At 42.3% G+C, this 22,527-nt stretch overlaps 1 protein-coding gene across 1 annotated transcript in view; it reads left to right on the top strand.

Annotated features, from left to right (window-relative positions):
- cspg4 (chondroitin sulfate proteoglycan 4) overlaps nt 1-22,527 on the top strand; it is a 38,913-nt gene that overhangs the window by 4,249 nt on the left and 12,137 nt on the right. Inside the window, exons 2-3 of the mRNA XM_031565219.2 lie at nt 17,328-17,491; nt 18,079-21,642. Coding sequence (XP_031421079.1) covers nt 17,328-17,491; nt 18,079-21,642 — 3,728 coding nt within the window. The remainder of the gene's footprint in view (nt 1-17,327; nt 17,492-18,078; nt 21,643-22,527) is intronic.

The raw sequence follows: 22,527 nt of genomic DNA, 5'->3' as shown, positions 1-22,527 counted from the left end.
TCATTCTGGAGTAAGAGACTGTTGAAAATAAAGACAAACATCAGCCAAGATTGTAACTTCTAACATTGTTGCTTTAGGATACCATGACACTAGGCTGTAAAATGATCATTTCCTTATCTTATTTCTAAATATTTTCTAACTTATCTGTCTGTCTTGCATCTGGTTTGGCAATTATTGTATGGCTACAATTTTGAATTAAAGTGCCTTGTTCTTAGTTTCCTTACATAGGCAAGTCTTTTGGTTAAAGAAAAAACGTTCTGATCGTATCTTCAAGGATTTTATGGTAACCATTATCAGACAAGTATTTGAGAAAGATTCTTTATCTATTGCAAGCACTTCCATGGGAAATAGTTTATGTACAACACTTTTATGGCATCAGTTCACAACTAAAACCTCATAACCAAGAGCCTCATATTTTTTTGTTAGCACTCAGACACAAACATATAGACACAGGCATGTTAGAAGTCCCAATGATCAGATGGCAAATCTGATGCAGGCCATCTGCACATAATGATAAGGCAATTCTGTGTTTTTGTTGCTTGGAGACCAGCACTGCTGTAAAAAGCTCTCCGGGGCTTGAGTGGTTTTTAGTGGTGGTTCACATGGTTTAGTGACTAATGAAGGCCGATTCAGGGGTGCCCGAGATCCGCTGCCACCGGACGAGGGTGAAAACCCAGGGGAGGAGCGATGAGTCACTGAGTCATGAGACAGCCCGGGAGGGAAGCAGACATCAGAGACACTCTGTGACAGAAGACCGGCTCCTTAGCCGCAGGCCTCAGAAACAGACCACCTCCATTTCTCTTCTCGGCAAAATAAACATGGTCTGTAGCTCCAAGAATCTAAGGACAATCATTTACGGTTGATCTGTCTTGGTCCTAAATTTGTTTCTCTCTCTCTCTCTCTCTCTCTCTTTTTCTCTCTCCCACAAAACTGGACTTATGGAAGGAATGCACAGCACAGATCTCAAGGGTTTTCTCTTTTCTTCACTTTTTTTCTTTTTCTATTTCCATGTCTGCAGTTTCTGAGCAGTGTCCACCCAGGTTTCCAAAAAAAAAAAAAAAACTCCACTTTTGAAATCCTACTGTTTCCAGAGACTTTTAAATAAATATTCTTTGTTCACCCTGCTGGATGAAATATGAATATCCCTTCACAAAGACATGGCTTGGCACCATCCTGTTCTAAGTGGGCAGAGGAATTTGAGAGAGCATTTCCAACAGGGAGTGAAGCCTTGTCAGAGTCTTGTCAGGGCTAACTCGTATCCTATCAGACTCTGTCAGACCTGAAGTGTTATGAGTAATTTGCGCCCAGGTCTTTGTCATTGCCCAGACCCCTGGAGAGAGAATCAAGTGACCTGAGAGGGGCTGGGCCTCTGGCTGCTGACAAGCTTGAAACCAGTGTGCTGGATAAATATAGTCACAACGTGCATAGGGAGAGGGAGAGCAATGCAAGCTTTGTGTGTTGGAGTGGGTCCCGGGAGCTGGTGAATGGTGGGGGCTACTCTCCCATGAACACACATCCAGATGCAGTTTGTTTGCAGCCATGTCGTCATCCCTTAGTCACGAAAGGCCCTAAATATCCAGAGGAAGAACTGTCTACTGTTGAGCCACTGCAGCTGAAAGTGAAGGCCGTCTGGCTTGTGCCGGGTTCAGAATCACATGACATCGATCTCGGGGGAAGACACACACTCTCATTCTCAGTGGCTCCCAATTCAAACTGTAGTTGCATCACTTTTCACATTTAGCTCTGTTTCTAGTGTCATTACGCCCAGCTATCCGTAGCAAATGAATGGTTCATTGTATATGGTTGTATATGGAGTTATAAGATATATTTAAAGTCATTTTGTGTCCCAACATGCCAAATTGTGCTGTAGCCTTATATAACAGCTGTACAGCTAAACTAATTTAATATGATTTTCTACACAAAATCTATTTTGAGCCACAATCTATAGGCAATAGTGTTCTGGCAAGAACAATTTGAGCTCAGCTAAACATAGGCTTAATGATTTGTAATCCATGTCTGAATAGAATTTTTTCTATTAATAACAAACACTAAAAATAACCGATGCCCGCACCTATAATAATAATAATGGAGTATTTACACAGTTAAGTAGATCCCAAAAGGGTGTTACTGTCAGCTTCAATATATGATCACTTGACTGCCCATGAGGTGACGCATCAGGAACGCAATTATATTTGGACTTGCCCATGGAATCAAATGTTTATTGGCCCTTAACTCAATAGTATTGCTTTAAATGACCATAGGTGCTATACAATCATTACTTAATAGGCAGAAGGTTCATCTTTAAATGGCCATAGGTACTATATAATCATTACTAAAGGTTCATATTTAAATCAGAAAATATGTAGGCAGAATCTTATGATTCCAAGGTCTTCAAACATAATAAAAAAAAGCAATTGAATAATGAAGGAATGTTTTGCATTCAGGAAAATAAAATACTAATCAATGCATGTTTCACCCAAATGTTCGAATTTTCCAAAGTGGGTAGAGCTACATAATGAAATCATAACTGGCAGCCAAATCCACACAAACAGAACAAGACTGTCCCTTGATTTTTCATGGTAATACAATACATGACACAATGAACATAAAAACCACATTAGGTAAGAAACAATGGAATGCCCTGATGTAATCCCACTAAACGCTATAGTAGTTGTTGCATTCATTTTATAAATGTACCCTAATGATGAAGCTATAATAACTTCCAATTACATAACTTCTGCAGACACAAGCTACTCCTGAACATCTTTTTTGAGTCTTCTGTCAACCCCAACATGGACTTCACTGGACATGTTTTAGTCATCACACTTAAAGAAAGTGAAAAAGAAAAATGAAATGCTTTTCATATGGGAATGGAGCATAATCTATATCCCAAATCTCACATTGTTGGAATGAAAAGGTCCAGGCGTCACCTGACATCTGGCTTTGTGTAAAATTCCAGGAACACTCTGTGGTTGAGTGTAGGAAGGGTTTTGCGACTTGATATTGTGATTTTTTTGTACAACTGGAGAAAGAGAGAAAGAACATGGGAATGTCAACTCTGTTCAGGTGTCTGGACCCCAAATACAGCAAGAAATGGTCAGTTTTCATGCACTGACATTAACTGGCTTTAGTATTATGCCTTGATAACGTTTGGCTTCACATAACCACACATCTTGCCCACTGCTACATGCTAAGTTTGACAAACAATAGATCAACCAGGTTAATAGACTTTATGCTATCTTTAGCACAGGTTCCTGGAGTAGATCACCTCTAAATACTAAATTAAAAAAAAATGAGTGTACTTGCTATTCATTGGGTGTAATGCATGCAATGACGATGAAATCTGTGAATCCATATTTTACAGGTGTTCATTTGCTGTAGTGAGTATACTGTGAGGTGCAAACACGGGTTTGCTGCCGGTCAACAATACTGCCCAGAAACAGGGTGCCAAACAGTGACTACTAACACCCCATAAAACCATTGATAACGGGGCCATAATTGGCCCAGAACATAAACATCAAGGACCGTATTCACAAAGTATTACCACTGAGTCAAAGGGAAAAGCAAGAACTCCTAAGCTAAGAGAAAGACTCAAATGCAAGCTTTCTTTCAAAGACCTCAGTGATTGGTTGATAAATAATAATGGAGTAATTATAATAATGGAGTAATACAGACCGAGTATCTTTGCACAGTTTTCAAAATGCGTCTGTATGATGACGCGTCTGTGTAGGCAGGAGCTAGTTTATTTGTACATTTAAAACGTTACATTCAATTTAATTTCAGCACTGAGTGGGTTGTTTCGGTTGGTTGGTGACTTATTGCATCTCTTACAAGCTCTATAATTATTCCTCGTGATTGAGATGGTATGTTTTCAGTACTTCTGCATTCCAAAAAATTGTAACATGGAATGATAAAAAACAGCCTCTTTCCGTTAGTTTGGGAGTTGATTTTGGTGACTTAGTAGCCTCTTGACTACTTTTTAGTTCTCTCAGTCTGTGTGTGTGTGTGTGTGTGTGTGTGTGTGTGTGTGTGTGTGTGTGTGTGTGTGTGTGTGTGTGTGTGTGTGTGTGTGTGTGTGAGTCCTAGATGCTACATGTAGTGCTAATGGAATTACTCTCAGGCAAGAAAATTAGGAGTCCCAAAGTTAGGACTGACACACCCATCATTTTTAGGAGTTTCTCATAAATTGGTAAGTTAGGAGCTACTTTAAGCCCTAAGATGCTTTGTGAATACAGGCCCTGATCTCCTCTGCATTTACAAGTTAATGTAGTTATTTTAGAGCAGTTATCCAGTGTTTCAGAGACATTTGAAATGAACCTGCTGTTTAAGTGGCCATTATGAAGGCACTCTTCAAGAGGTCTTGTGTAACCTTGGCGCTGGTTACATCTGTATTCATGGGGTGTCCGTTGTAGTGTATATTGTGACAATACTACAAGATTATAGGTCTAAAATGCTTAACAGGAAAATGGTATAACACAGCGGTTTAGGAGTCTTTTTTAAAGTAACCTGTACTTCATTTGTTTGCTGGATTTGAAAGTAGAATTGAAAACATATACTTTTTTGAATGCACATACCCTCATGAACATCCTTATCTGTCTGATTTAATATCTCTTTACATGAAGAACACTGCTGTTGGTAGTTTCATCAGATTATGGAAACCATTTGGGTTGAATGTTATATTATAAATGTACGTGTGCTGTTGCCATGGTAGAGAGGGATATGATGCACTGGTAACACAACCAACGCCCTTAACCTCAGTCCAGCACTGTCTGAACATGTGGCCAGTAGACACAGCAGAAGAACTTATTCTGACCTAATGTTGCTATAAATATTTGTTACAACACATAACCTTAGTCATTTTTCTCTCGTGGCATCAGTTGATTCTGAAACCTCTTTTTTCCTATTTCTTTTTATGGAGTGAGTTGTTGGCCAAATAACCAAAAGCTCACAGGTTTAGTCAGCACAAAGGTCCTTTTTTTAAAACAGTAGACCTGTGAAAAAATATCTTTTCACGCGACTTGTTTGCTTTTTCGGTGCAGTTTCACGCGTCCCACCCGGCCCCTCCTGTCTGAGGTGGATTCGCCCTCCGCCTCATAAAAAGTAAAAAAAGAAACTTTTTCTTCCCAGGGCAGCAGCGGAGAAACCGCCTCAAAAGTCTGGCATGAGGGAGGGAGCCTGGAGGAAAGCTGTGCGTTTTAAAAACTGAGCGCACATTCCGCACATGTGAGCACCAGGGCTGCTACTGAGCACACTGCGTGCCGAGGCGCGTTGTCTCTCGCGCTTCAAAGAGCTCCGTTCGCCAGACTCAAGCAAGTGTGTTTGTGTTACCCACATGCTCCAAATGGCTTAATTGACTCCAGCATCCACTTAATCACTCAAAATGAGCATTCAGTGATGGGGGGTGTTTAGGCCCACTGTTTTCAGCCCTGAAGGACCCCGGGAGGAAAGACCACCCCTGGGGCAGAAATTTATGGCGAGGTAAAGAGGCAAGATTCACTGCGAATTTGACTTAAGGAGAATGTCGTCACTTTAGCTTTAGCACACTATCTACATTTCCATTAGGTGTACTCAGAGGAAATGCATATCTAATGCCTTTACTTAGCTGCATGTTGTAAGAGGACAAGTTGGCTTTTTAGGATGTGCCCTCACACACACAGGCAGTGGCGTATACCCGGGGCGCACAGAAATCATGCATAGGAAGATAAAAGCTCAAGGTGCAACAAAGCAGAAGACAAAGCAGGTGCAACAAAGCAGAAGACACAAAAGATGTTAGTCAGGATGAGTCTTTAGAGCAAAGAACTTGAATGATTTTTTTATATCGATTTGTTCACTCTGCTTTGGTTGTGACCGAATGTTTCTCAAGAATGAATAGAACGAAATGTAACAACGTACTGTATGGGTATTCCAACGTTAGCTTTAGTATTCCTGCCACACACACACACACACAAACTACAGCTGCATGTATGATGGCTGTGTAAGCTCAACACCCTGTCATGCTCATCACTCTTCCGCTGTGGGTGGCGGTGCATATGTGGAGCTGTGAGCGCGTGGTTACGGTCGGCGTGTGGCTGTGGCTTGGGGGGCTGATACTGTCAGCCCCAACGCATATTGCAGCGCATTGTGAGGGGTGGTGCCGCAGGCCTGTGGTCGCAGTTCGTCTCAGCCCATCTTTGCTTGTCATTACCACTGATGGATGGCCCCTTAAAATACTCATCCTTCCAGAGGAATTCTCTCCCAACATTCACACGTTGGTAAACACATGATCGTACTTCATAACAGAGCTTCAAAACAAGAAGCCGGAGGCCACGTAGAACTCTAATGCACTGTGAAATAGCCCACACTTATTAGGTTATAATGTTGGCTCAATTAAGTGTCATTGTCATTGCTTTCCTGACATGATGAACATTTCTATGATAAATCGATGTTTCACTGCGAGTCCAGATAGACAGTTAAAGTCTACATATAACGTGCATGCAACCTGAGATGTTAGATGTGCCTCATTCTCATTTTTTTGAGAATTAAACTAAGTATAGAAATGAGAGTGCGTTCATTGCTTTGGCCCACGTAGGCATTCCCTCGTGCTTACTTCAGAGCCGACATAAATCAGGCCTTTCATGCAAGACTATGTCTCGACACTGTGCTGAGCTTGCAAAGAGAAAGTTATGTTGCGCCATCTTACACTTCTGCTGGGGTTGACACTAAAACATACTACACCAGCTACTTTCAGCTTCACGGGCTTCTGGTTCTAATTACGCGTCAATGCAATCAAGCCACCTCACACATAGATATGCGCTGATTTTTAGCTCATTGGAAAACAGATGCCGGTTAAATGCATGCAATCATTCACATACTCAAACCTCACATTCGCAAGCCTCTCATAGAGGGGAGCATATAGGTTTTCTTGAGGGTCGTTGTCTTTCGAGTCTGTTTTGAATGAATGTGTGGAACAGAATTTCTCATGCATCGCTGTAGCATCGAGCAGCCAGGAAGACACAAAGCGGCGTCCCAGTTCCTGCGAGCGCACTAATTCTTCTTTGAGGATGGGACTGGCTGATGCAATAAATAATCTAAATGCTCACTTGAAGGAATGCTTTTCCCTTGTCTGAGGAACAGAAATTTCCAAGACAAAAGCCCATGTGCTTTCAACAATGTGCAGTGTAGAACTTCTCTCACCCCAGCACAATGCATCTGTTTTTCAAACGGGGCCAAAACGACCTACTGTGAGTCTGTCCAAGACGTATTCCCTCGAGCATGTGGCTGCAGGCATGTCACCCACTGGAAGGCGACAAGCACAAAGTACTTACTCTGAAAATCTCTGAAACCGTGATCACTTGAAACTTTTAAAAGCTTTTCGTCTATTCATGGGGTCTTTTCCAAGAGACTGTAAGTGGTGCAGTCTGTTTCATTAGAATATTAGCTACTTCAAAATGTCCCACATGTTGAATAGGATTATGAGTCTCCGCCACCATGCCAAGTGGCTTAAAAACATCACCTGCTAAAATTGCTGGTTAACCCATTCACCCTGTTAGCGCTAAAGGATCTTCTGACATGGCAAGTTTATGTAGTCTGATTCATCAATGATGCCTTATGTGGCTCTAAGGAGGAACCAACACTCAGAGATGAGACAAATTGAACAATGAAGGTATCTCAGCCTTCCCAAGAAGCCATGTGCTGCCATAACTACACTGAAATGCGCTGGAATGTGAAGCACCATCTTAATATTATTAAGAGAGTCTGTAAATTGGTTCCTTGGGTTGTTTGTTGGTAAATTACTCCGAAGAGAGATGTTTTCTCCTCTGCTCCAAAAAAAAAATGCAGTCAAGGAATGTTCTTGATAGCCAAGCTGACCAGGCATTTTTACAACCTTGTATCACTGCAACAATGTTCAGTTGAAGAATTTCCAACAGGCACAGCTTTGAACTACACTTTACATTTAGTCATTTAGCAGACGCTTTTATCCAAAGCGACATACAAAGGAGAGAACAATCAAGCTACGATCAGACTATGAACTTGATCAGAATATGAACTTGTCCTTGTTTTTTTATGTAAGGAAGTTAGAACAATCCCTATAACTTTAATAGTGCTCTCAGGCTGTGTTTTATAGCCTGCTTCAACTGGTCTCAAGGACAAGTTTAGGGCAAGTTTTTGAACCTCCCAGCTGAGATAACACCAAAGCCAGCCCAGTTGTGGACCTTTCTGTCAACAAACCACCATGCGTGTAGTGGAAGAAAGAGGCCTTCTTTGGTGGCTCCAAACTGTTGAATAAATTACATGAGATTAACATCAAAGAGTCAGACTTTACTTTTACTATTACTGTTCATCATTGTTTTATGCTTTGAAAAACGGCTGTCAAAGAAAATGAAAATACAGTCAATCTCTGATCTTAGAGTTCATGTCTGCCTTCATGTCTATGGTGTTCCTTCGCATGCAACTCCACTCCCTTGAGTAATATTAGTGGACATTATGTGCATATACAACACATGTGGCACATACATCCTTACAGTCATTGACATCTCACCACTTTGTTTAGACAGTATGCTTACTTTTAGGGGAAGCACCACTGCGCACATCTGCAGATCGTTTTACTCTGCCTCGTGGTGAAGTGGGCCCCAGTTCATTCCCCCCTCCTCGGTTTATGGACACAGTGTATTGCTTTCATTTTAATGAGGAGAGAACACGACCAAATAGTTAGTTCCTCCTCGCTGCCCTATGGTACCCTCTAATAACAGAATGTCACAGAATCTCCCTCGATCTGGAGAAAGGGAAAACATCCAATGCAAAAGGTCAAGCTTGTGGTGAATCTGGAATTATGTGGTTTTCTCATAGACTGTGTTGGTATGCATGAGGAACGATGTGCTGTAGCTTTTCGCCTGCCTTCCCCCTACCTGACTGTCTCTTTAGAGAATCTTACAGCACAGCACCTGCAAGACCTTGATTTAAACGATAGGTTTAAGGGGGTTCAGCACTGTTCTTTTGTAGAGGAGCAATGACTGAACGCTGACTCAACTTGCTTTCTATGTGTCCCCACAGATTGGTGCCGGGTAATGTCTGTTAAATCATTACATGTGGCCTGCACCTGGGCTGTGGGGGGTGGGGGGGTGGGGGGGGTGGTAGATCAAGTGTGCAGGGTGTATGATAGATTAGTCCCAAATAAGATGGAAAGGAGTAGAGAGGAAGATTAATAGCTCCAAGGGGCAATATGCATGTCACATGCTTATCTCTGAGACCCTAGTACAACAAGAGAACAAATGCTGGTAAAGCATAACGATGGAGCAGAACAGACATGTACTGTTTGTTAGCAAAAAAAACATGAAATTGTACATTTAGCCATATGAGAGTATGCACTAAACGACAGGAATAGAAATAAATGCATGGACAGCGCTAATGCCAGAGTATGTTATAGGTTCATTAAATGTCAAAGGACGAGGTCATCTGATTGCAGCATTTAAAAGCCAGGCTGCCACAGTGGTGTTGATAAGTGGGTGTCAGCAAGTAGGCCTACCTATGAATGAAAAAATAAAGAACAGTTTGACACAGACACCATGTGATCGACCACATCATGGCCACAACAGGGCCAGATCTGTGCCAGACTCGGAGGAGAGCGAGACGACATGTATGCCGTCCCATCAATAATATTCTCATGTTACCAATACAGTGATTGCAGTCACAGCAGGGACATTTGGTTTAACTTCTCCCGAGCTTTCAATACCACCACTTGCGTGCACATAACCGTTCATCAAGTATTGATATCAGGTTTGCTGGATGGATGTTTGTCTCTGAGTGACAGGAATGTCAATATAGCCTGTCTGGAATGGGGGGGAAAAGAACCATACCATGACACGTTGAGCTGGAAGAATGTGCTCATAAATCTAAATAAAGCTGAGGACCTGTCTCCATCATTTGTAAAAATGTGGCCGTAGATGTGTGCTTTACACCAACATCTCCACGAACCATCTGTAGGTAGGGCATCCTTGATCTCTGCACTCAGACAAGACAATTGCTTTCATAAACATAATTATACCATGACAACATCAAACATGTCTTCGGCTTGTAACTGATATCTTGCTTTCCCCAACAACACTGACAATCTTCCTCCTGACGTCTGTGACTGACACACTGTGAAGCCATATTTTCATTTTAGAAATAAACAAAGAAATATCACCATACCATGATACAAATCTTTAGAGACATGCTGTCATTTAGAAACAGCATTAATCGAGGACCAGTTCAAAGTGATAGATGTAGGAGGTCTGCCTGGAGTCGGCTGTACATAGTTTAATGCAAACCCCTCTTGAGAGTAGCTTGCACACAGTCACAGAGAGGGGGTGGTTGCTGCTGAGTGGATAGCAGTTGATTTGAACGCATGGAATGAAGAGATAACATTGAAAACAATTGCATGCAATGAGGTGCAATTGCTCGTAATTACATCTGCTTAAACACTGCAAAAGCTGTTTAGATAGCGAAGAATTAAATTGCTTTGTGATGCTTATCACAGAAGTGCAAATAGAGGGGAAATATATTTTTTCTCTCTTTTTTTTTAAAACCTTTTTTATTTAATGAGCACTGTGACAAACTACGTGTAACGTTTCTCCAGGGAGGCCGAGTATCTTTCTCCTGGGAGGCACACTGTGATCTAAAAGGGGACGCATCAGGGCTGTTCAGAACATGGGGGCTGTTCAAAGGACACGGGTGCAGTGTGTGACAGGATGTTGCGCGGAGTCGCAGCCCATGACTGATGGCAGAGAGGCTGAACATCTTCTGCCCAGGGGAATTTCGGTGGGAGCCACATGTTTAAACCATTAACCCAAATGGGGCATGGAAATGCTTACTAGGTACACCATAACAAACAACAGCAAGTTGTATTCTACCCCAGAGTAACTTAATCCCAGAGTAACTCCAAAATTAGGTCAATGATCTGGGTAAAGACCATAACGCCATTTGTTATCTACCTGCATTTTACACGTCAGTCCAGTGGTGGTATGGCCTATTGTTTATTGTGCAGTGGAGTCAGTCTTAAAGTACTAAGTACTATACACACTGAAAACGGACGTGGTTTAGTGGTATCTGATATCAATTTTTTGTTATGGATGCTTTTATTTTTCAGTTCAGTTGCTTGCTGTGACAAAAGATTTTCCATGGTAATTGAGACCAACCTCAATCTAGGCTTGGTACGTCTAAAAAAAAAAAAAAACAGGAGCATTACAGAAATAATGAATAAGTAAATCAGGGGTGGAACATTTGAGTGGTGTTTAAGGCCGTTGCAGAATTTCAGGGTTTCCTTGAAAGGGCTGTTTATTTTGAGCCACGAGTGCCAGGGGAGGGAGAACAGAGGCTTTGGCAGACCTGCTGTCTCCCAAATGGCAGACTGCGCCTGCAGAGCAGGGTGGGGCCTCAAACAGTAGCGTCTTGGAAACGGTGGCGCAAGCAGCGGACCGTAATGGGTGGAGTGGCCCCTTACTGAGGGGAGGGGGTGGGGGGGGACTCAGCAACTGAACACCATGATTGAAGGCTTCAGGGGAAACTCTCTATTGCTGGAACCAGAAATCTGCTGTTAAAGCATTCACCAGGACCCTAAATGGAAACAAAAAGGACATTTTTAAGGGGGAAGGGCGAGTCAAACTGAGCAGCATCAGTCCCTTAGTGTTCTTTCAGCTGCAAAGCATTAGGGGCCAGCAACATGGCTTGATGAAATATATACTAACGTACAGAGTGAGCCTAGTTTGCTATGGGGCCTCTTGTACTCTCACACGAGTGCCACTGGTCTTGTGTAAGTAATATGTAGTAAGGGTGCTGAGAATATGGCCTTGTGTCCCACTGCCTCTAAGCCTGCCCATAACCACACCGACTTAGTTTAGAGGAACATATTGTCGCCGAGGCCAAATGTCCAGATGTTGCTATTCATGACCTGATTAATGGAAAGCATTCTCCTTCTCACTGAGTATTTTCCACCCCGTTGAAAGCATAACATCCAACTGATATTTATCAGACCAATGACCAGTGACTGAGGGGAAAAAAAACAAAATGGTAAAAGCTTGCATTGTCCTGTTTATGAAGGTCACATCAGCAGCGGCACTGATGGTTAGTTAGCAGATGTTTTCAATTAAGCGTGACTCACTCACTGCTGGTGGCGGCATTTACCTTCAACTCCAACTATATCTGAAAGTTTAGTCATGAAGAATGTGAGCAGTGTCCTGAGGTCTACGCAAGGGCCCTTTGAGGAAATCCAATCTCAGGACCCCTGGACTCAGGGCCCCCGACCAGATTTCTCCTTTCATTGCCTTTGGAGAAGGACAGGATCTAAGGCGATACAAGTATTCTACCGTCTTAGTTTGCTATTTAAAGGGCAGATGAAATAGACTGATGCAGATACTCACTTGTTGTCTCGGTTGCCCGCTATAGTTAAGCAGTTGTGTAACAGTTTTGAAAATAAGGAAAACCTGAAGGGGGGTGGGGGTGGGGGGCGGGGGGGGGGGTGTTCTTCTGATGTCACAGGGGGGAATTATTTCAACAGACCCACCCACAGGGACCTTGGGCAGTTGATGGCTTCCGTAGTTTGCCATGCCTGACAGAGATGTTCTTTGTACTGCCTGGTCATAAACCTGACCTAGCTTTTGGGCTCATACAATAGCCCTGTTGAGGTTTCTGTTTTTCCTACAATACCAAGAGGTGAGTGAAATCATACAAGCAGCACATATATGATGATGATGGCTATTAGTCTTTCTTTGAGGTGTGATGAACCTGAATCGAACTAGCCTTTCCTCACCATCATGGAAAATGTAGCGTTCAAAGGTAAACACTCCTCAGAGTCGGAGTCAAGCTCAGAGGCAAGACACGTGTGATCATAAAGGACCCTAAAATTCACATAAGAGCCGTAACAAATCCAACATGAAATTCATGGCGTGCCAACAACTGATATTTGAATTGGCAATGACAGTGGGCTAAAGCATGCAAGACTGGGGAGGCTTTGTGATTATCCTTCCATATGTGAGCCCCATTTTATCTCTGCCTCCTCTGCTTGCCTCTCACCCCTCACCTCTCGGATCTGCCCTGTTTCCTGCTCAGAGGCGAAGACTGAGGTTTAATCTTTTGATGAAAACGGCACAGGAACAGCCAGAGAGGCAACGGCTCCCTTCTGGAATGTGTTGCTGGTGCCCGCTGTTTCATACAAGTACATTCCAGCACAAACTAAAATCTGACTCCAAATATTATTCCTTTTCTCTCACTTGGAATGAAACATTGGTGTCTTCGTCATGAATCATTTGTAGACAACAGAGGTTTTTTTTGGAGGGGTGGGGGGGGGGGGGGGGGGGGGGGGGGGGGGGGGGGGGGGGGGTAGATATAGCTGTCTCCAAATTTTCCTTTGTCTCCTCTAGGTTGCTTTTTGCACAGCTGAACTCACTCTGGTGTGCTTTGCGTCTCCCACATATGGAAACTCCGGATTTTTTCCAGCAAGACATTTCCTTACCAGTGTCCCAGAGTACATTTTTATGAAAGAGCTGAAAAGATTTAATTATTAGCAGAGGGGTGGCCAGATGCAGTGTAATTTATACTGGGGCCCGTATTTATGTTTTATTCTGCTCTCCCTCTGCCTCTTGCACAAATCTCAGAGGGACAGGATGTATGTAAATTTGAAAGGAAAGAAGAACAATGTTTTGTTTCTCCTCTCGGTGTTGGAGTTCTAACAGAGGTCTGGCTCCAGAATGGTAGTAAATGTGGGTCCCTGGTGAGTTCACAAAAGAGAGCGCTGGGCTCTATAAAACACCCAAGCTATGGCCTGCTGGGTTTTACCATGTCCTTACTCGCAGGAGTGCCTCTAAATAGGGGGATTTGTTACTATTATCAGATTTAGAGGCTACGTGTACAGGAGTGTAGCTCCTGATTGCAAACACTTGGTCATCATGTTTGGTCTGGGAACGTCGCCTGAGTTACATGATGTGCCAGAACAGCTATGATGACTCATAATAGCTCCAAATGAGAGAGCACTGGCAAGACAGGGCCAGTATTTTATGTTCTTTTGACTCTGATCGCATAAAAACCTTCTCTTCGCTACAGAATATGTGTAAGAATAGAGTATGAAATGAGTATCAACTATTTTCAGCATCCTATAAAAATGTCCTTGAATAATATGGGAAAAAAGACTGCTCTGGGAAATTCAGATTTACTCATTGTACAACTGGTGGGAAATGTTACTTTTTGACAAGCACAATCATGTACCCATTTAGTGTTTGATGTCATATCTATAAATGGAGATACCAACTCCCCATCATTGCATGCTTCACTAAATTATATCCAGCCCTTGTGGTGTTCTGGCGTAGGCAAATCCCTCAAAAAAAGACCAGCATTACCACTGTAAATATAGACAACTGACCATGATTTCACTAGTGCCACAAGATAAGCTGGTTTGATTGTAAGAGGTCAGTTTCCCTGGTGATGGGTTTGTTAGGAATTGTTTTCTGTCAATAATTAATGGCACAAATATTTAGATTTGAATCACTTTTCAATTCATGCCATATCTAAATGATTTGCTAGCTTTTACAGAATCATTGGAGCCTCTTTCTGTACTTGTTTGCCTGATATCAAACTATAAGACTATCGATCACGCCTGAAGTAAGGACCTGAATGTCCTTGCAATGTTGCATTCATAATCTATTGGATATTGAGCAGACAAAGTTGACATAAAATGTCACCTTCAGGGTCATTTTAAATGATTACATTTACTAATTGATACTACTACTTTTTCAAGACCAGCAAGGCCCACACATCTAATCTGAGACCCATGAACTTCATCAAACCCTATGCTGCATACTGGACAGTTATGCAGCTTCCTGTTGATGTGACTGCTCCTTCAACCTCATGTGTTTTCCAGACGGGTTGAGGAAGAAAAAGCAAAGAGGGGGGGGGGGGCAGGGAAGAAGGGAAAAAAGGGGGCTTCACTTACAATGGGAAGATTCATTCATCGGTTTTCAGTGCCTTTAAACATTAGAAGTACAACATAGACCAGTCATAAAATTGTAGCCATCGCTTTGGAAAGAGCCGGGGATGTCACAACTCATAATAAGCCGTTGTTCACTACAGGGTGTGGTTAGCAGCCTTTCAATGGAGAGAGAGAGAGAGAGAGAGTTAGAGAGAGAGCTGCCGTGTTCATTCCACTCACATGGTTTCATTCGAGAAATGGTCATCTGTACAGTCATTGCACCGCACTACCTGGACTTCTACTTGACCCTCTGAGGCGCTCTTAGCAGTAACTCATGAGTTATGGCACGTCACGTCACATATTACTTTTCACTCGGGCCTACAATGTCTTTCTGCTATGGTGCCAGCGAGCACATGGAGAAGCCAGTGTTATCAATCAGTTCCCACAGAGTTAAACCCTCCATCATCCCAGCATGATTATTTAGGTTTGAGCACCATATAGCCATGCTTGAAATGGATGTTTGGCAGCCAGTAATACAAAACAGCTGTTTCAGTACAGGCACTGCAGAGATGACATTGTTGTTCCCTGAAGTCGCCTTCATAGACGTCTGGGGCAGATAAAGAGTACCATGTCTGGTCACCTATTCTCCTGTGAACGGCCGGTGTAAAGCATTGGTTGTTCCAGAGCCCTCTCCCTCCTCACCAGCTGCAGTTAGCTCTACATGAACCACGAAGTCTGGGGGCTGAACGACTTGGCTTCGCTTTGGAGTCACATATTTTCTCCTCATTTTCTGTGAGAGCTATCCAAGAAAAGCTAAGCCTGGAGGATCATAAAGCTGATTGTGATTTCTTTTCTTTTTTTTCGTTAATTCAATTGACTCTCTTGTCCCCAACCCCATCCCCCCACCCCCACTTTTGCGGCTCACAAACTTCTGTATTATTGGCTCCTGTCCTGCCTTACACTTGGACACCCTGTGTTTGTTTACTGCCAAACGCCGAATTCTCTGATTCAGTCCTGATTGCACAATCCTTTGCCAATGTAAAAATAACCCTCACCTCAAACTGTGCATTACACAAAGTCTGTCTCTGCCGCTCTGTGACGTGCAGTACATTGTGATTGACAGAAGTTAGTGCTGCAGTCAACAGACCTTTTAGAGTGCCATATTAAGACTTGTCTTGTATAACCATTTATTTATTTATTTATTTAGTGGCATGATTTGAGATACTAAGAGTAGAGCACTATGACTAAGGGTGATTAGTCATATTAGTTAGTGAAGCAAAATCACCCTATGCTACTCGCGAACACCAAAACACTATTTTGTAAATGGTCAGAAATTAAGCATTACAGATCTTTTTTTGGGAATATCCTTTGTATATACATATCAATTTAGTGTGTTTAGTGTGAATTTTAAATTTCAAAACCTACATCTGGTTGTTGTTATATTGACTGACACTGTGATGATTTAGCTCCATATTTAGACAATTCCGCACATCTTTGCTAATGAAAGTGTATGGTAACAAGATAAGCAATGTCTGATCCTAAATGCATAGAGATTTAATAAGACAAGACATATTAAGTGTTGCACTATATAATAAGGAAATGTGGGAATCTTATATCCAAATGGCTGTTGGCCAATTGAACTTCATAGCTGTGTATGTACTCTGATATAACACAGCCCCAAACATAACATTTAGCTGGTCCCACTTAGTTTGATAGCTGCAGTGGAGTTGAAACATTCACCGGTGCAGATGTGTTGCAGTTAAACAAATAGGCCCGCAGCTATATTATGGTTAGAGCTGGTTGTTTATGTTCACCATAGCACTGTTTCCACAACCTTCAGGAACCAGATTGGGAAAATGCAGCATTGTTGGGTGTTTGTCTATTATCTCCCATGCCTGCTCAGAATCCTTCCAGCAAGATTTTCTGCGTGTGACCTTTGATCCAAAGTGAGATTGGGTAGTTGTGAAACGAGCTCTTAGGGGCTATATCTCTTGGCTCAGCCACTGGAAACCACTGCTTTGGAGGTCCGACAGTTTCATTTGAGAGAATATGGGACATCGTGGATTGCCGGTTTATTTTACGTTTCTTAAAAAAAGCGAGACAGGTGATAAAATGCTTGGGAAACCCCAATTTGGACTTGAAGCCGAGAAAGTCTCGAGGGACAATGACTAATGTCTTGGCGAGAGACATCCTCCGGCTTATTGAGAAGATCCCTTTGGCCGCTTCTCTTTTTTGCAACAGCTGGTCCAGCTGGAAGTATCCAAGTGCATGTTAGGTCATACGTGTCCCAACTCATCAAGACAAAATGGCCACATACCCATGGTGTAATATTACCCTTAGCTTAGTGTGAATGCAATAATGAAATTCACCAAATGCTAAAATCTTGTTCTGTTTTCTGTTTCTCTTTCTACAGCATCCTATTTTGGAGACAGTTTCTGTAAGATACATGCCATCCAAGACCTCTCCAACTTCGATCTTTCTCTGCAGTTCAAGACAAGCAAACGGAGTGGTCTTCTTCTCCTTGCTGCAGGTGTTCAGGACTACCTGTCTATAGAACTCTACAATGGCAAGTTACAGGTCAGGATGCTATTATTTGTCAAAACAATTATTAATTTTCTAAACAATTCGGAGGGCAACATAAATGTTATGAAGTAAAATCTAAAACTCCACTCAAGTAAAAGGAAACTTCAGTGTTTAAATATTCTATTTTCTAATGTTCTATTTCTATAAACATGAAATCAGCTAGCTTCACATTTGCACAAAAAAAAATATGAATGGAATTTTGTGAGTTTAGTTTCTTTTTGAATGTACAACAGACTTTGAGAAAGGCACAATATAGCTAAGAAAGTGTGTAAACAACCATGTATGCTCCATGTGAAAACTATGAAGAAAAATAACATCTAGGATCTTATGATTCTAATTAAAATGTGGTCAGACTTTACTCATCTGAAAGCTATTCCAGTGACATTTTTGGTTCAATCATGAATTGTAGCTTCTCTTTAGTACCACTGTCTGTATTTCATTCCAGCAACTGAATTAGTATCAAATGCTTTGAACAATGAAGATAGATGCATCAATGTTATTGTTTTATCACATGCACACACATGCATACACACAAACACACGCAATAGCAAATGCCTCATCTCTTCTTTGTTTGTTTGCAGGCAAGAATGAATATGGGGTTTGGAGAGGTAGTCCTTTCATCATCACAGGGTCTTCAGCTAAACAACCTTCTGGACCATCATGTATCCATCACTCTGAAAGAATCCAAATTCACAATGGCAGTTGATGACCTATTTACCACTGACACTGATGTGCGAGAAGGTGAAGATGACCTCAACATTGATATTGGTGTTTTCCTCGGGGGCAAAGACGACTTGGATGCGTCATATCTCAACCATGCTGTCCCTCCGTTTCGAGGCTGCATCACTGATGTCAAGTTTGAGTCTCATCAGTTTGATATACTTGCCTCAGAAACCACAGACTGTCAAGACACAAAGGAGCTCTGCAGTGACGAGTTTGAAGCTGCCGACGGGGAGGCTATAAGCTTCATCAGCCCTGACTCCTTTGTTTCGTTGCCCACGTGGGTCAGGACCAGCAGTGACATTCACACTCTTGAGCTGTTGATGAAGACCACTATTGAAGACGCTCTCTTGGCCTTTCATCCTGGACGAGAGTCAGACTTGATAGCTCTGGGTGTTGTGGGTGGGTATTTGAAAGGGGTGGTGGACTTGGGCAATGGCATTGTGGCGCTTGACAACCTGAAGGTACAGCTTGATGATGATCAGTGGCACAGAATTAGAGTTCAGGTCGACTCTGACAAGTTTGAAATGAATGTGGACAGTCAGTCTGTATCCATTCCCATAAGTGGGGAAGATAAATTGGACTTGATTGGGAATCTGTATTTAGGAGGAATTCAGGGCAAGATGAAAGATGTATTTCGAGAGGCAAACTACTTGTCACGGATGGAGGAACAAGTGACGTCAGAATCATTCATTGGATGTTTGGGGGAAATTAAAGTGAACGAAAAGGACAAAAGCCTTCAGGATGCATTGGTCACTAAAGATGTGCATGTTAAGTGTGAGGGCGAGGACTATGATTACTCAACTTATGACGAATTTGAGACACCCACCACCACTGCCCCTGTTCGAATTCGATATGTTGATGTAAATCCTGAAGAAAGACATTGTATCCCAACTAACGACATGCCAGAAATCTTCCAAAATGTCACAAAGCTTCTTGATTTCACAACTTTACTTGTTCCTGAAGGAGGCGAAGCCTACTTAGACATTAACAACCTAAGCCCAACCTTTGATATAGCTGCAGCTGGCATCCGGCAATCTCAAATCATTTTCACTCTTGTAAATGATCCCTGGTACGGATTAGTGGATATGAACATCAACAGCAGACGAACAAAGAAATTTACTCTCCTGGATGTTGTCAGTAAGAAAATTAAGTATCTTCATGACGGAAATGAAAGGTATGGTGACCAGATTGAACTTGAAGTTGTAGCCCATAGTAGTGGCTTCCTTCCAGACTGCCTGAAAACCCCTCGGCAGTATGTCCTTCCAGTGGAAATCATCCCTGTCAATGACATCCCCCAACTGAGCAGTGGGGACATCGCGATCACTGCAAATGGACGCACTCGTCTGAGCCCCAACCTCATAAAGATTGTCGATTCAGACACTCGGTGTGATGACTTGATTGTTCGTGTGATCGCCGAGTCAAACACACCAGAGGGATACCTAGAGAATGTGCAGCAGCCAGGAGAGAGCATCAGTCAATTCACTTGTAGGCAGTTAAAGGATGGGCTCATTTACTATATACATAAGGGTGGGAGTGGAGCAGGACTGAAATTAATGGTATCGGATGGTCAATCTTCTAGTGAGCCCACCACATTTAGGCTATCTGTGACACAACCACAGATTAACCTTGTGACCAACACAGGTGTTCTTATATCTCAAGGTGGTAATTCTACCATTGGCATACAACAATTGGCTGTTTTCGTCACTCCCAGAAATGGAGATGTTTTATACAATATCACTCAACCTCTGAGATATGGTGAACTGCAGTCAACCACTGCAGGTAATGATGTGCCAAGGAAGGTGACCTATTTTCGGCAGTCAGATTTGGAACAAAACCGTTTAAGGTACATCAGCACAGACACAAGTGATCAGGAAGAAATAGTGACTGAGTATGTTCAGTTTGATGTCCATCTTGGACAACAGTCACTGACAGACAACACCTTTCTGATCAAGATCACACCTGCTAAAGTGAGGGTGACAAATATTGTTCCATTGGAGGTAGAGGCAGGGCAGCAAACAGTCATTTCACAAGCAGAACTTCAGGCAACAGTGACTGGAACAACCTTGGAACTGGATTCAATACAATATATCCTCGTGAAGCCTCCAACCCTGGGGACTCTACAGTTACAAGGCAGAGAACTCACAGAAGGTGATACATTCACTCAGCAAGAACTGGCAAGTGCCCATATCAGCTACATGCCAACAGTCCAAATAGCGGTCGATGTGCCGGACCAATTTCAGTTTAAAGTGTTAGCGGAGAATCAGTATTCTCCCATGTACACGTTCCCAATTACAATCCTGGCTGACTCAAACACTCCAGTTTTAACCAACGAGCGGCTCACTGTCCTTGAGGGAGGGGAGAACATCTTAAATAAAGAGTATCTCTGGATTGAGGCACCCAACTTACCAGACTATGTGTATAAAATTTTGCAAGGCCCACAGTATGGTCACCTCCTTAGAGAGTCTCCACCAGGTTATCCCAGGTTTGAAGGTGCTGTTGGAGTGTTCAGTAATGAAGACCTGCTCTTGGACAGGCTCATTTACAAACACGATGGATCTGAAACAGGCGACGACTACTTCACCTTCCAGGCATATGAGCAAACAGAGGGCAGTGTCAGTACTGACAAACAGGAGTCCTTGAGTGGAACTTTCAGGATATCAGTTCAGTCTAAAAATGATCATGTGCCACAACGTGTCATTGACAAGACCTTCAATGTGGTGCGGAACGGAGAGAGGTTGTTGACCACGGAGGACATCCTGTTTGACGACAACGACTCAGACTTCAATGATACTCATCTGGTTTATGTACGTGTAGGAATTTTGTCAGGTAACATAGTCTCCACCGCAGATCCCTCCCAGGCCCTGTACCGCTTCACTCAAGCCGACCTGAGGGACCACAAAGTCCTCTTCGTTCACCATGGGGCGGATCGTGAGAGGTTCCAACTTCAGGTCTCTGACGGTTTGCACAAGACAACAGCCTTGCTTGAGATCCAAGCTGGGGAACCATACCTTCATGTGGTGAACAACAGCATCGCAGTCATGGACCACGGCAGTACCAAGACACTGAACACAACTTTGCTTAGCGCTGACACAAATGCGTATGTCCAAGATGCCAGTGAGATTATATACGAGGTGACAGCACCCCCAAGTGATGGGAGGATCATCGTCAGTGGAATTGAGGCCTCACAGTTCACACAAAAGGATTTGAAAAAGGGTGTGGTGTCATATGAACACCATGACTACAGTTTAAAGTCAAAAGATTCTTTTAGCTTCACAGTACGATGCAAAGAACTCTCAGAAGATGGAATATTCAGGATCAAAATCTTCAAACAAGGCTACTTGTCTGAACCCAAAGTGATCAATAACAAGAACATAATCTCATATGAGGGAGAACATACAGTAATAGCCCAAGATCATTTGAAGGTAAAATCTCTTTTTTCATATCCTTGAAGATAATAAATGTTGATGGCTGTTATCATGGAAATGATTTAGTCAATGGGACGAATTGTTAAGCACCATCACATATACTTTTTTTAGTGAAAATATACTTTCTGTGTTGTAAGGGTTAATTTGAGATCACTTACGTGCAACTTTTTTTGTTTTTTCAAATTGAGCCTTAATTAACTCCACACTTAAAAACAGAAATGACGTGTCTTTGTGCAATGTGTGTCTTAAACTAATTTGTGACAGACTATAGTCAAAAGACTATAGACAAAGTGTACCCAAAGGACAGGATCTTTGAGACAAATCTCTTTTTCATCATATGTTCAAAGTAGTTTGAGAGCCCAACATTGCCTTTTGTTTATCAAAGAGGACTATATAAACAGACATATTTTAACTAAGGAGATTAAGAACTGGCACATAGCTGCATGAGGCCCTGGCAGAGACGTTCATTGACAAAATCAAAAACTTGACTGCTTCACAAAAATCGCAAAATCATAGTCCCTAGATCAAAGAAACACATCACTGCTTCACAAGTCTTAGATGTGTGGGGTAGTAAATCTGTCACTGTGCACTATAATTTTACAATCCTGCTTTACTCCAACTGACTAGTCACATACATTACATGTCAATTTGGGGCTATGGTAGTTACTGAAGACATCCCATACAGAAAAATCATCTAAAGTAAGCAACTCATGTTTTACCACAATGTCATACGGGATTATTTGGTCTAGTGCATTCAGAGAGGTGTTCACATAATCCCCCCCCCAACACACACACATAGTCACTCTTTAAAAAAATATTTGAACATGACTGGGAGATGACTCAAGCTGGGTTTCAAAGATGTTTAATGTATAGTATACATTC

Source organism: Clupea harengus, chromosome 3, assembly GCF_900700415.2.
Source record: "Clupea harengus chromosome 3, Ch_v2.0.2, whole genome shotgun sequence".
In the NCBI taxonomy this organism is placed as follows: Eukaryota; Metazoa; Chordata; class Actinopteri; order Clupeiformes; family Clupeidae; genus Clupea; species Clupea harengus.
The sequence above is the reverse complement of the archived record's forward strand: the minus strand, read 5'-3'. Positions and strand labels throughout refer to the sequence as shown.